Genomic DNA, 15,007 nt, shown 5'->3' with positions numbered 1-15,007 from the left:
ATTGAACTCCGTCCCCAGTACAAGAAAAACAAACAACAAAAAAACTTTCTAATGTTATACAGGAGAGGGGGAAAAGCAAGTTTATAACAAAGGATCAGGAATTGAAATGGCATTAACTTAACAGCAATACTGAAAATTAGAGGACACTGGAGCAATATTTTCAAAATTCTGCAAAAAATTTATTTCCAATCAATAATTATATATCCAGTCAACTCTCCATTAAGTGTTGGGTAGAATGAAGATCTTCAGACTTTCCAGTTATCAGAAAAATTCTTTCCCTTGCATTTTGTGATGTTCCACCATAACAAGAGAGTTAAGTAATAAAGAGGATGGTTTGACTAACAAGATCCAACCCAGAGAAATAGCAAAATTCCCAGGATAAGTGAAGGAGATCCTCAGCAACAACTATGCAGAAAAGCAATCACTCCAAATTAGAGCACATGATCAGGAAACTCCAGGACAGATGTCTCCAATTTATAAAGAATTAAAGCACCGATTTTCTGATCTATTCAGATGCACTGAGAAATTTACACTTGTCAGAAAGTTTGAGTAGAGTGGAAAGGACATAGAAAGGCAGCCTAGTGTGGTGAATACAACTCTGGAGCCATGCTCTGGCAGTGTTTACACATTAGCTGCTCTACTTACAAGCTACACGACCTGAGCAAGTCACTTACCTGCCTGGGCCTTAACATTCCCATGTGTGAAATGGAGATAAATGATACTTATCATGATTAGTTTTTAGGAGACTTTAATGAGTTAAATTTTGTAAAGGGCTTACACAACATTACCTGGCATGTAAAAATGCTACTTGCAGCTTAGTGGTAGAGTGCCTCTGGGTTCAAACCCCAGTACCTTCAAATCTTTTTATGCATCCATGTAATTTAAAAACAAAAGTATAGAATGAAGCTTAATTTATCTTTAAAATCCTTTTTGTCCTTAAGATATACAGCACCAAGATAATCAGAGCACTCTATTTAAAAAATCAATTCATTCAAAAAAATAAAAATAAAAAAATGCTACTTGCTTATTAAATAAAATAAAACCAAGGCTCAGGAATAGCATCAAAATGAATTAAATGCTTAAAAACAAGGTTGGAGTTGGGGCTGTAGCTCAGTGGCAGAGTACTTGCCTCGCATGTGTAAGGCACTGGGTTCGATCCTTAGCACTACATAAAAATGAACATAAAATAAAGGCATTCTGTCCATCTACAACTACAAAAATTTTTTTAAATACTTAAGAATAAGGTTAACCAAGAAGGTGAAAGACTTGTATTCTGAGAACTGAAAAACAGTGCTAAAAGAAATTAAAGACAATGTAAATGTATGGAAAGACATTTCATGTTCTTGGATTGGGCTAATTAATGTTAAGCTACTGATACCACCCAAAATCAATCCCTTTCAAAATCCAATGCAATCCCTTTCAAAATCCAATGATGTTTTTTATAGAAGAAAAATCTATCTTAAAATTTATTTAAGAATTGTAGCTCAGTGCTCAAGGCTTACCTAGCAAACATGAGGCACTGGGTTCAATCCTCAGCACCACATAAAAATAGATTGTGTCTACCTACAACAAAAAAAAAATTTTTTTTCATTTCATTTGGAATCTCAAGGGACTCCAAATAGCCAAACTAATCTTGAAAAGGAAGAACACAGTCAGAAATCTCAGGCTTCTTGATTTTAGAACTTATTTCAAAACTACAATATCAAATCAGTGTGGTATTGGCATAAAGCAGACATACAGATCAACCGTGATGGTTTGAATGTCTCCCCCAAAGTTCCAAGAATTGGGAATTAAATCCTCATCATATCTTAATGATATTTGGAAGTTGGACCTTCAGGAGATAAATAGGATTAGATGAGGTCTTGAGGGTGAGGCTTCCATGACAGCATTAATAACTTTATACAAAGAGGAAGAGAGATCCAGGCTACCAAGCTTGCTCCCTCTTATCATGCAATGTCTTCCACTGTGATATGATGCAGTGAAAGCCCTAAGAAGGATGCTAAGCAGATGGTGGCACCAGGCTCTTGGAATTCCCAGCCTCCAGAAATATGAGCCAATTTACTTCTATTGTTTACAATTAACCAGATTCAAGTATTTTGTTATACAACAGAAAAATGTCTTAAGACATCAATGGAATACAGTACAGAGACTAAAGTATTGGTGAAATGATTTTTTTTTTTTAGGGGGAGGGCACTGGGGATTGAACCCTGGGGCACTTAACCACTAAGCCACATCTCCAGCCCTTTTTTATGTTTTATTTTGAGACAGGGTCTCACAAAGTTGTTCAGGGCCTTCATAAATTGCTGAGGCTGGTTTTGAGCTCAGGATCCTCGCCTTCCTAGCTGCTAGGATTATAGGTGTGAGTCACGTGACTGGCCTAAATGACTTTTGACAAGGGTGCTAAAACCCCTGAATAAGGAAAGGACAATCCTTTTGACAAGGGGTATTGGGAAAACTGGATACCCACATGCAAAAGAGTGTAGTTGCACCTTTACCACATGCTTACAAATTAACTCAAAGTTAATGAGGAACGGGAAGGTAGCTAGAAGCAGGACTTGAGATTATAAAACTCTTAGAGGAAAACATAGGATTAAAAAGCTTCATGACATTGGATGTGGCAATGATTTTTTGAATATGACACCAAAAGCACAGGGAAGAAAAAATAAAAAGAGAGAAATTAGGCTGCATAAAATTAAAAACTGTATATCAAAGGATACAATTGACATAGTGAAAAGACCACCTACAGGAGATATTCGCAAATCACGTATCTGAAAAGGGGATAGTATCCAGAATACTTAGAAAACTAGAACTCAACAAAATAACACAAAGTGGACAAAAAATTCAAATAGACATATCTTTCCAAATATATCTACAAATTGTCAATGATCACATGAAAAGTTGTTCAATATCACTAATCATTAGTAAAACACAAAACAAAATTACAATGTGATAGCACCTCACACCCATTAGGAAACTTTAATCCCTGATGTAACAGTGTTGTGAGGTGGGGTCTAACCAGAGGTGCTCTGGTCAAGCAGGCTCGGCTCTCACTAACAGATTAATGTCATTATCAAGGAAGTGGGTCAGTTATCCTATATGTGGGTCTGTTGGCCAAGTGTGGTGGCTCACAACTGTAATCCCAGTGATTTGGGAGGCTGAAGCAAGAGAATCACAAGTCGGAAACCAGTCTCAGCAACTTAGTAAGACCTTGTCTCAAAATAAAATAAAAAGGGCTGAGGTGGCTCAGTAGAAGAGGGACCTTGGGTTCGATACCCAGTACAACATACATGCATGCGCGCACACTCACACACACACACACAAACACAGAAAATTTTAAGGCCAGTCTGGGAAATTTAGCAAAATAAAATAAAAATGTAAACAAAAACAAAAAAAAAGGAATAGGGAGGTAGAACAAGGGTAGAACACTTGGCTAGCATGTACGAAGCCCTGGGTTCAGTCTCCAGTACCATCCAAGCACATAAATAGGATGATGAATACAAAATTTAGGATGGGGGTTACTTCTTGGGGGAGACGGGATAAGAAGATGAGAAACTTCTAAGTTCGTATAATTTATAGGCAATGATTCTAGTACTTTAGTTGAAATTTGAGTTCACAGGTATTTCTCTCATGTCTTATAAATATATACTCTTTTTTACTACTAAATAACATTAAAGATAATAAAAGAATGGAATGAAATAAATTGGAGACAGCAAATATACATAATATGTACAATTTTTAATAAAGAACTATTTCAAGATATTTTACTATAAAGGAAAGAAGAGAAATGGGGCAGCAGTTGGAAGAAGTTACATTAAGAAAAAATTTGGGGCCAGGCATGATGGCACACACCTGCACTCCCAGTGACTGGGAAGATGAGGCAGGAGAATCACAAGCTCAAAGTCAGCTTCAGTAATATAGCAAGGCCCTGAGCAACTCAGTGAGACCCTGTCTCAACATAAAAAATAAAAGGTTTGGGGCTGGGGCTGTGGCTCAGCACTAGAGCGCTCACCTAGCATGTATGAGGCCCTGGGTTCAATCCTCAGCACTATATAAAAATAAAATAAAGGTTAAAAAAAAAAAAAAAAAAAGTCTGCAGATGTGATTCAGTGGTTAAATTCCAGGTACCAAAAAGAAAAAGTTCTGATGAAGTTCTTGCCTAACCCTGGATTGGATAATCAGCACCACCCCGACCAACAAAAAAGTTTTATTTTGTTTGACTGGAGAAATAACAGTCAATTTACATGCTTATATGTGATTATAAACATTACCAGAACTGGGATGTTGCTCAGTGGTACAGTGCTTGCCTATCATGCACAAGACCCTGGACTGGATCCTAGCATCACATAAAATAAATAAATAAGTAAATACTATCAATTGTTAAAAGAATACAATAAAGTATGCCAATACTTTAAGATGAAGAACTCAAGGTCAGAGAACCTAAGAAACTTGGCACTATGTCACACAGTTAATAAAGTGACAAAAGTCTCATTTAAATTGAGATTTATCTAACCCCTATTTCAGGATTTGAACAGAACATGATGCTACCTTCCTTCCTTTACTAAGCCTTGATTTATTGCCTTATGTGACCTTAATCACATCTATTAGGATGTATTTTTTTAGTCTCTACTAGATAGATTTAAGATGCAAAATATTTTAGGTATTTTGGAGGGTAATAACTGAGTAACACTGTACCTGTACAGAACTTATACTGCAGTAATGAAGATACCAAAATGATTCCAACACGATGCGAAATTATATAAATACCACAAAGAAGTACAAATAGTATGGAGGTTAAGAAAGCAAGTCCTCTTTGGGACTGGAAATTAGAGGGATTAGAACATTTCAGGGGAACTTGAAGGGATTACTAAGGTCTTAAAAGACAGTTTTGACTGAATTTTTAAATTTTTTGGTCATACTGAAGATTGAACCCTGGGGTGCTTTGCCACTGAGCTAAATCCCCAGTCCTTTTTTTTGGTTGTTGATGAATCTTTATTTTATTCATTTATCTATATGCAGTGCTGAAAATCAAACCCAGTGCCTCACACATGCTAGGCAAGCGCTTTACCACTAAGCCATAACCATTTTACTTTTTAGACTCTTTTTTGGTGTTGTTGGTACAAGGAATTGAACCCAGGGGTGCTTAATCACTGTGTTACATCACGAGTCATTTTTATTTTTTTTATTTTGAGACAGGGTCTTGCTAAATTGCTGAGGCTAGCTTTGAACTTGCAATCTTCTTGCCTCAGCCTCCTGAGCTGCTGGAATTATAGGCATGTGCCACCGCACCTGGCTTATTTTTTAAACTTTTAAACAAGGTCTCAAAGATCAGAGAATCATGAAAATAAATATGTGTATATTTATAGATACATATAAACTTACACTCACATACATACATGTATACATATATTGAGAGGAAGTATCAAGTAACTAGTCATGGTTCTCTACATCTCTCACCTTTAAAAAAAAAACCTGTATCAGGCTAGTGCAGTGGTGCAGGCCTGTAATCCCAAGGACTCAGGAGGGCTGAGGCAGGAGGATCACAAGTTCAAGGTCAGCCTTGGCAATTTAGTCAAGACCCTGTCCCAAAACAAAAAAGGGCTAGAGATATCACTCATAGGCTGAGTACTTACCCAGCATCTGGTAGGCCCTGGATTTCATCCTCAGTAACAAAACAAAACGAAATCTCATATCAATACCTCCATCCTCTTTCAGCTTTTATATCATTTTCTGTTTCCCTATCTTTTTTTAAATTACAACTTTAATAGGCCAGGTACAGTGGCACACAGCTTAATCCCAGCAGCTCAGGAGGCCCTAAGCAGCTTATCGAGACCCTGTCTCTAAATAAAATATGGAAAAGGGCTGGGGATATGGCTCAGTGGCTAAGTGCCTCTGGGTTCAGTCCCAGTACCAAAAAAAAAAAAAAAAAAAAAAAATTTACAACTTTACTAAGATATAATTCATATAATGCAATTCACTCATTTAAAGTATAAATTCAATAAAACTTAAATCACAGAGTTGTGCAACCATAACCACAATCAATTTCAGAAGATTTTTATTACCCCCAAAAGAAACCCAATACTCATTACAGTTATTTCCTATTTCTCCCATCCCTTCTCCCCATCAGCACTGGGCAACCACTAATCTACTTTTTGTCTGTATGGATTTCTGTCTATTCTGAACAGAAATAGTATAAAAATAATCATACGATATACACCCTTTTATGACTGGCTCTTTTCAGTAGCATATTTTTATTTTAATTTTTTTTTTTGGTACTGGGAATTGAACCCAGGGGCACTTGCCTGCTCACATTCAACAACCTTATTTATTTTTTATTTTGAGATAAAGGTCTTGCTAAATTGCTGTGCCTGGCCTCAACTTTGTGATCCTTCTGCCTCAGCCTCCTAAGTTCCTAGAATTACAGGTGTGAACCATAGTGTCCCACTAGCATAATGTTTTTACACCCCAGTTCTTTTCATTTTTTATTTTTGAGACAGGGACTCTCTAAGTTGCCAAATCTAGCCTCAAACTTGCAGTTCTCCTGCCTGAGCTTCCCAGGTAGCTGGGATTACATGAATAGGCCACCAGGCCTGGTCTTTGATTATTTTTTAGCTGGGTTCTTTCTTTCTCCCTCTTTTCCTTTTTTTTTTTTTTTTTTTTTTTTTTGGTACCAGGGATTGAACCCAGGGGCGCTCAACCACTGAGCCACATTCCCCAACTCCTTTTTATTTTTTATTTTGAGACCGTTCTCAATAAATTGCTTAGGACCTTGCTAAATTGCTGAGGCTGGCTTGAACTTGCAATCCTCCTGCTTCCTCCCTGTCACTAAGATTATAGGAATGTACTATGACACCCAACTCTGTTCTCCATCTTAATTGAAATCCATAAAAGATTAGTTTATACATGGGACTGGGGTTGTGACTCAGTTATGGACCACTTGCCTTTCATGTGTGAGGCACTGAGTTAGATCTTTAGCACCACATAAAAGAAATAAATAAAATAAAGGTATTGTGTCCATTTACTATATTTTATATATATATATGTATATCTATATATATACACATATATATAAAAAGATTAGTTTATACAAACCATCTATACTTTCTTACCTTCTTTCATTTATCAACCTACTTTAATCTCACTTTTGCTTCCTATTTCTCTCTGAAATTGCCTGTCAAAATCATCAACTATCTCCATAATAACAAAATCAGTGGCTATTTTTCAGTCCTTATTTTCCATCATATAATTTTATGGTCCGAATGTTCAACTTTTAATTCCAATTAATCTTATTCTAATCTATATTTTTACCTTGTCTTGTCATATTAATTTCTATTTTATTGGACATTTTCCTACAGATTCAGAAATGCAAACCAGCAATCTAAGGGCATTACCAGATAACTGCAGTTAACATAACTGGCAAGCAGAGTAAATGTAATGGAATCAGTGGGGTGAAGGGTGCAGTAAGGTGGAGAAAATAAGGAAAGACAAGATAGGTGGGTATTGGGCTAGGGATTTAGGCTTTTTCCAACCAGTCATACATAGCCATGAAAGTATTTTATACAAGAAATAATCTGGGCTAGATTGCTGGGTTGTTGGAAAATTGTTCTGGCAGCAGGTATAAAATTACTTGGAGGCAGCTGGGCATAGTGACACATGCCTATAATCCCAGCGATGTAGCCAGACACTATCCCAAAATAAAAAGGAGTGGAGATGTGGCTCAGTGGTAGATCATCCCTGGGTTTAATCCCCAGGACTACCAAAAAAAAATTTTTTTTTTTTTAATTTGGGGGCAAAGTATAAAAGGTAGAAAAACAGTAGTCAAGGACATTCTACAAATACTTACTACAGTAGTAAAAATTGTCAAAATTGAGGGTACCAATTAGAGTGGCACACTAAAAGTAGAAAGAAGGGATCAATATTAAGACATCACCACTAAGCTTCAACCATATGAATTAACTTGTTACTAATAACAGGATTCATAGCTGCCCTAAGCCGGGCACAGCAGCATGCACCTGTTGTCTCAGCTACTCAGGAGGCTCAGACAGGAGGTCTGCTTGAGCCCAGGAGTTTGAGGTCAGCCTGGGCAACATAGTGAGACCTTGTCAAAAAAAAAAAAAAAAAAACCTGTCCCAGTCAAGAGATGCTAGACCTACAAGTTCTTAATTCTCAGTTCTCTTCAATTTAATTAGACAAAAATGTAGTAAATATACCTGCAGAAAATTCTCTCTTTATAAGTACAAATGATTACAGCATTGTTTCTCACTCTCTTCTCTCTTCTGAGTGAACACCTTTGACCACCTCAGTTTAGCTTATCAAAGACTAAGGATCTGGCAACACCCACTAGTCAGTCCTATCTCCACTTAGTCCCACATTGATCTTCAATGTATTAACATCAAGAAGAAACTGAAACTTGTGCAAAATACAGGGGGAAAGCAAATTATCCCACATTAAACACAGTCCCTTTTCCTTTTTTTCCAAAGGAAATGGTTGTTGATGCTATGAGGAGTTAAATTATAATAACACATGCCAGGGAGATGATGTCAGGGAAGGTGTGGTTAGACTCTGTACAAGTATGAAATTCCTTTAGTCCCAAATATTTCCTCCTTCAACCTCACCTATACTCCAGTCCCCCTACTGAGGCAACTCACTCCAACACTGAAGAAATGGTGTCGAAACCCTAAAAATAACTTTTTGCTTCAGCCCTCTTTCTAACTAACAAAGAGTAACTGAAAACCATTAAAGTTGATGTTTTTAAAAGTACATTAAATTATCTTCCAGAATACCTTTTTGAAGTCCACACTTCCCTTTTCTGTAACTATTTTAATTTCAAAGAAATTAATGGGAATTTAACACTATATCCCAAGAAAGATTGCCTATATTAGGCATTGTGCTTTTGTTGACTACATTCCTATATTTATCGCCAGTCAAAAAAAAATAAGAATTATATGATTATCATGAGCTTCTTAGGAAACACCTTACCCAGTAAGTGAAGTACATAAATATGTTTCAAAATAAAATAACCCTGCTGGGTGTGGTGGCGCACACCTGTAATCCCAGCAACTCATGAGGCTGAGGCAGAAGTTCAAACCAGTGTGGGCAATTTAGCAGGACCCTACCCAAAACGAAAAAGTAAAAATAAAAAGGGCTGCGGGTATAGCTGAGTCATAAAGCACCCTGATATTCAATCCCCAAAAAAGAAAGGGAAAAATTAAATAATCCTACTTTTTAAAATCAAGTAAATAAAATTAATACACTTTAATATAAGCAAGTCACAGAGTGGTGGTACACATAGCAACTTTTCAAAATGATAATATCCCTGGTAATTTGTTATTCTAAAAACCAAAGGTGATGACTATAGACAACAGCAAATTATGGTATAAAAATTCTTGCTCTTTAAAAAAAGTAGCAGAGATCTATAATTTTACTGCTTTTTTATTTTAGGTGTTTTTTTGTTTGTTTGTTTGTTTGTTTTTAGGGATGAGTGTTGGGGACTGAACTCAGGGCCTCCTGCATGCCAAGCACATGCTCTACCACTGAGCTATATACCCTGAGCCCTATTTCCATTTTTCAAACATTTGGAACAGGTCCAACAACTTTATTACATAGATTTGTTCCACTTGAGAAACTGAGATCTTAATAGAAACAGCAAATTAATTACTGTCAAAATTAAAACTGTCTTAGCATTTTAAAAAGTCTGGATGCTGGGTGCAGTGGCACACACCTGAAATCTCAGTGGCTCAGGAAGCTGAGTCAAGAGGATCACATGGTTCAAGGCCAGACTCAGCAACTTAGTGAGGCCCTAAGCAACTCAGTAAGACCCTGTCTCTAAATAAAAAAAATCAAAAAGGGCTGGGAATATAGCTCAGTGGCAAAGTGCCTCTGGGTTCGATCCCTGGTACAAAAAAAAAAGTCTGGAAGGACACATACACTAAACTATTACCAGTTATTTTCCTTGAGGAAATGAATTTGAGTAAGGAACTATAGGACAAAAAGGGAGGTCTATTTTATAAATCCATTTATGTTTAATTTAATAAAAAAGTATATCTTACATTTATCACTAAAAATCTAATTTATTTTAAAATTTTAATGTTAGGTTTATAAAAAGAAACCAGCACAAATTACATGAATAAATGAAAATGCATCCATAACATTAGTTCCAAAACGAAGAAACACATTAAGCCTATATGTCAACAGCAAAGAACAAGGTAAAGTATTAGTTTAAATACACTCAACATTTACAATCTTATATATACACATAAGAATAATATATATAAACACAAAATGATGTACATAAACATCATCTTTAGATGTCTCATAACATTGACCCATAAAACCCGAAGATTGACAAATATATTAGTAACAATGTATCTACTTCCCCTCCTACCCCACCCACTGGTCCCAATGTTTCCTGAAATTTTTCCCAAATCTTATAGGTTATCAGGAAGAGATATGAAATTTGAACCCAAATTTATGACTATACCTTTTATCCCCTATACCACACTAGATTTAGAAGCTACTTAAATGCTTCTCGTACTCCCAGGGAATAGAGGGAGTGCAAAACTGATGATGAGAGAGATTTTAAATACCTTCAAATACATGAAAACCTGAAATAGGAAAAAAATTAATTTTGGAGATTCATTTTACTTTATTTTAATGGGTTCTGAGTAACTTGAAAAGGTGGAGGGAAAAAAACCTGGAAAGAAGCTTTAAAACAGTACCATAGCATTTGAAGAGATAGATGAAATACTCCCCTTTCAAATACATATGTATGATACATTAAAATGTATAAAAAGATAGATGAAATATTCCCCTCAAATACATATGTATAGTACATAAAAATGTATAACGTTTAATAGGAGGTTATCAGTATATGCATATTCAACAAATATGTATGAACCTTTCATTCTTTTTATTGTTCTAATTAGTTGTACATGACAGCACAATACATTTACACATTTTGATAAACCATATATAAATGGTGTATAATCTCTCATTTTTCTGATTATACATATTGCAGGATTACATTGGTCATGCAGTCATACATGTACAAGAGGTAATAATGTCTGTTTCACTCTACTATCATTCCTTCCCCCATACCTTCCCCTCCCTTCACTCCCCCTCACTAATATAAAGTAACTCTATAGTTCTTTTTTCTTTAAAGTGAGTTTTAATCTGTTTACTTTTTTTTAACTTTATTTATTTATATTTTACGTGGTGCTGAGGATCAAACCCAGTGCCTCACATGTGTCAGGCAAGAGCTCTATCACTGAGTCAAAACGGAGCCCTGAACCTTTTATTCTTAAAGATATAAACAGAATGAAACTATACAAACTAACAACCATAAATTAACATTAAGTTTGGGTGTATAAACATTCACCCACTAGGATGGGGAAGTAGCTAAGTAGTATAGCACTTACCCAGCATGCCTGAAACCCTGGGTTAAATCCCTAGTATCACACAAAAAAATATCACCCATTGCCCTCATTAGACAATGGAGATTTAAACCTACCTATAATGATCTATCTCTACAGGCACATAAGAAAGCAGCAAGGATCTTTCCAACCTCCAACATTCTATTAGATGAGCAAAAGATCACTAACTGTCTTCAAAGAACAGTTAGAATACCTAGACAGTAAATAGAATCTTCCTGCTAAAAAAAAATTTTCCTTTTTTTTTTTTGGCAGTGCTAGAGATCAAACTCAGGGCCTCAGGCAAGCTATTCAACCATTCTACCACTGAGTTAAATTTCCAGTCCCATAAAGTTCCTCTTAATCAATACTGTGCCCTGAAAAGTCAAGAAATTCCCAAGGACATTCACTGGCCAATGTGGGCAAGATTTTCTACGTTTTTCCAGACTGCCCATATGCCCAATCATAGTACATCTCTCTGGCAGCCGTGGTTAATCATAAAGACTCCAAGCATCCCTACTAAGCCCGGCTATCTGCAGAGCTCCAAGTGTCAGATCATAAGCAAGACCCAAAGAATCACAGAGCTTTCTGCCTTAATCCCAAGGCATGTCATCTCTCAAGAGTCCTTCTTTACAAGCTGGGTGAGATAGGATCTCAGGGTCTAGAAGAGCACACCCAGTTCTTGATGAGCTGTGAAACTGCACTACCTGTGATTTCAGCAATCTGGTGATATTGGGTAGGAAGGAAGGTAGAGGGGCTGGGAATGTAGCTCAGCGGTAGAGCGCTTACCTAGCATGCACAAAGAAGGCCCTGGGTTTGATCCCCAGCACAATATAAATACATAAATAAAAAATAAAAGAAAGGAAGGCAGGGTGGAGGACAATAGACATTGTTGACCAAAAAGTTAAATAAGTTTGTTGGGAGTGGGCTAGGGGACAAGTTTTGAGATGACATATTATCCTCGTGGAGATAGGTATATCATCAGGGAGTCTAACTTCATTTCACAAGGATACAAACTTGGAATTTTGAGTTGTTTCTAATTCCTCTGCCTTCTCAGGCCTCATAAATAGGAACAGTAAACTCTTTTAACACCAGAACCAGGTGAGAAAAAGCACCAAAAGAAGTAGTGGAAAAGAGCACTGAGCCGAGGAAGGAACTCATTCCCCTCTTAAAGGAGAATGCTGAAGCCAAGGGCACTCCCAGATCCCCAGAAAAGGAAGTAGCTGAATTCCAAAAAAGCTCTTTCCCTACCTTCTTGTTGTTCTTGTTATAGCCAAAAGTTGAAATCCCAGGCCTGGAAGTCACTGATAGCAGCATTTTCTCTTTAATGTTAGGGAACTGAGAAAAAGAAGAGTGAGAAGGAAAGGGAGGGGGAAAGAGGGTGAAAGAGGGAGAGAGGGAGGGAAAAAAGAGGGAGGGAGAAGGAGAAGGGAGGGGGAGGAGAAAGGGGAGAAAAGGAGCAGGAGAGAGAGCTGGGGGGGCTGTGGGTAAGAATGAGTTAGGGCTGCTTCTACGTCACTGACAGAAGTTAGCCCAGAGTCTAACGAGCCACTTCCACTGGGTCCTAATGCCCAAGATGTTAGTTTTTTGTTTTCCATAGGTTCAGTAGTTAAAAGTCAGAAAGAAGAATTCTTAGGTCTAACCCTTTTAGAATTCATCTCCTTTCCTCTAGGAACAAGTTCTGATTCTTATGAAAAGACAAGAAAAAGTTTTCCTTTTTCCTCAGATCTCAACTCTAAGAAGTTTTCAAGCTTGATGCTAAAGGAACCACTGAGATATTGCCTTGGTGAATATATAAAGAAAACATATTCCAGCAGCCCAGGAGGCTGAGGCAGGAGGATGGCAAGTTCAAAACCAGCCTTAGCAACTTAGCTAGTCCCTAAGCAGTTTAGAGAGACCTCTGTCTCTAAAAATATAAAAAAGAGCTGGGGGTGTGGTTCAGTGGTTAAGTGCCCCAGGGTTCAATCCTGGGTAGCAAAAAAAAAAAAAAAAAAAGAGAGAGAGAGAGAGAGAAAATATACTGAAGTAGAGTGTGTAAGATAAACCCAGGGCTTTCCCAACTTTAAGGCTATAAGAAAGAATAGAGGAACATACCAAAGAGCAGAGAAAATTAAAAATGGGAAAAAGTGAATTTTAGATCCTTAGATAGTTCTGTTTCTCCTACATCCTGCTGATACTCTGGCACTCCTATTTCAGATTCTTCCAGGAAGGAGTTCATGCTTAAGAAGGCATTATCAGGCCAGTGATACACACCTGTAATCCCAGGGGCTCGGGAGGCTGAGGCAGGAGGATCAAAAGTTCAAAGTTGGCCTCAGCAATTTAGCAAGATCCTAAGCAAATTAGCGAAATCCTGTCTCAAAATAAAAAGATAAAAAGGGCTAGGGAGTCTGGGGTTGTGGCTCAGTGGTAGCACTTGCCTAGCAGGTGTGAGGCACTGGGTTCAATTCTCAGCACCACATATAAATAAATGAATAAAATAAAGGTCTATCAATATCTTTAAAAAAAAAAAAAAAAAAAAAAAAAAGGGCTGGGGATGTGGCTCAGTGGTTAAGTGTCCCTGGGTTCAATCCCTGGTACAAAAAAAAAGGTATTATCAGACCGAACTATATCTTATTTGATTCTCTATCCCACTATTGCCAAATCTTTAAGATCCATGAAGCTGAAACAAGTACAGTAACTCACCAAACCTGGAATTTATGTCCAAGCTGAAGTTTGCAGAGTTGGGATGTCTGGTTCAAGTCCTCTCTTGAGCTGTAAAAATAAATATATACATAACTATTTAAAGAGCAGTGCTTCAAAGAAGAAAAATACAAAATTTCCTGGAGGGGGGGACATAACTTAAAAGAGTCAAGAACCTAACACAGTTTTAACAATATTTAAATCTAATAGTTTCAAAGAAATCCCTTGTCAGAGAAGTCTTAACAAGAAAAGAAAATTCTAGGAAACCAAAAACTTTAACAGTGATACCCAAGAACCCTCCCCATCCAAGTGGAATAGGACTTAGAATGAAAGCCTTCAAATCCCTTCATAAGGCCACCCTGCTACATCACAAGGTTTCTCCAGACATCAGTTGATCCGGTCTGCTTTGTCACAACAAACACAAAGCCCAAACCTTCCCTAAAATGAAGTTCTGGTCTCTAAGTCTGGTTTTCCTCTCACTTTTTTTGCTATAATAATGGAACAGACAGTACTAGCATTCTGTAGAGTAAATACACACATACACATCCACCCCCAGTCTCTAACTTTCATTTCCAATAGGACAGGAAGTGCCTGCTCAGCTCAAGGGACACAGGAAGGGTGGGAACAGCTTCAATGTGGGAATTGCAACTGAGATTGGAAACAGGAGCCAATTACAGCAAATAAATAAATAACAGCATCTCTCAGTGATGCCATATTTTTCAGAAAAGCCCTTTTTCTGCCCTCAGAGACTTTCATTCATTATATTCCAATTAATCCTTGCTATTGAAGTCCCTAGTTGATATATTCTCCCTTGGCTTAATGTGATTCAGAAATCTTACTCTTGAAGACCAGATTCATAAAGGCAATCAATTTAATTTTTAAAAAATTCTAAGATTCATTTTCTGAAGGCTGAGTTCTTTCAT

The 15,007-nt window shown here is 37.1% G+C and overlaps 1 protein-coding gene across 4 annotated transcripts in view; it reads right to left on the bottom strand.

Annotated features, from left to right (window-relative positions):
• The window catches only part of RBMS2 (RNA binding motif single stranded interacting protein 2), a 54,392-nt gene extending 39,787 nt beyond the window's left edge, over positions 1-14,605 (bottom strand). For 2 of the 4 annotated variants that reach the window (XR_013764317.1, XM_079143245.1), the window contains exon 1: positions 12,657-13,052. Coding sequence is in view for 2 of the 4 variants with exons in the window: in XM_079143245.1 (XP_078999371.1) it covers positions 12,657-12,722 (66 nt within the window). In the remaining 2 variants the exon portion in view is untranslated. Of the gene's footprint in view, positions 1-12,656; positions 13,053-14,087 lie in introns of those variants that run through there. The other 2 variants (XM_079143244.1, XM_079143243.1) reach the window with 2 other exon arrangements.
• Positions 14,606-15,007: the final 402 nt, after the last annotated feature.

Source organism: Sciurus vulgaris (assembly GCF_902686455.1).
Source record: "Sciurus vulgaris genome assembly, chromosome: 5".
Taxonomy (NCBI): domain Eukaryota; kingdom Metazoa; phylum Chordata; class Mammalia; order Rodentia; family Sciuridae; genus Sciurus; species Sciurus vulgaris.
This window is presented reverse-complemented; position numbering and strand designations above follow the sequence as displayed.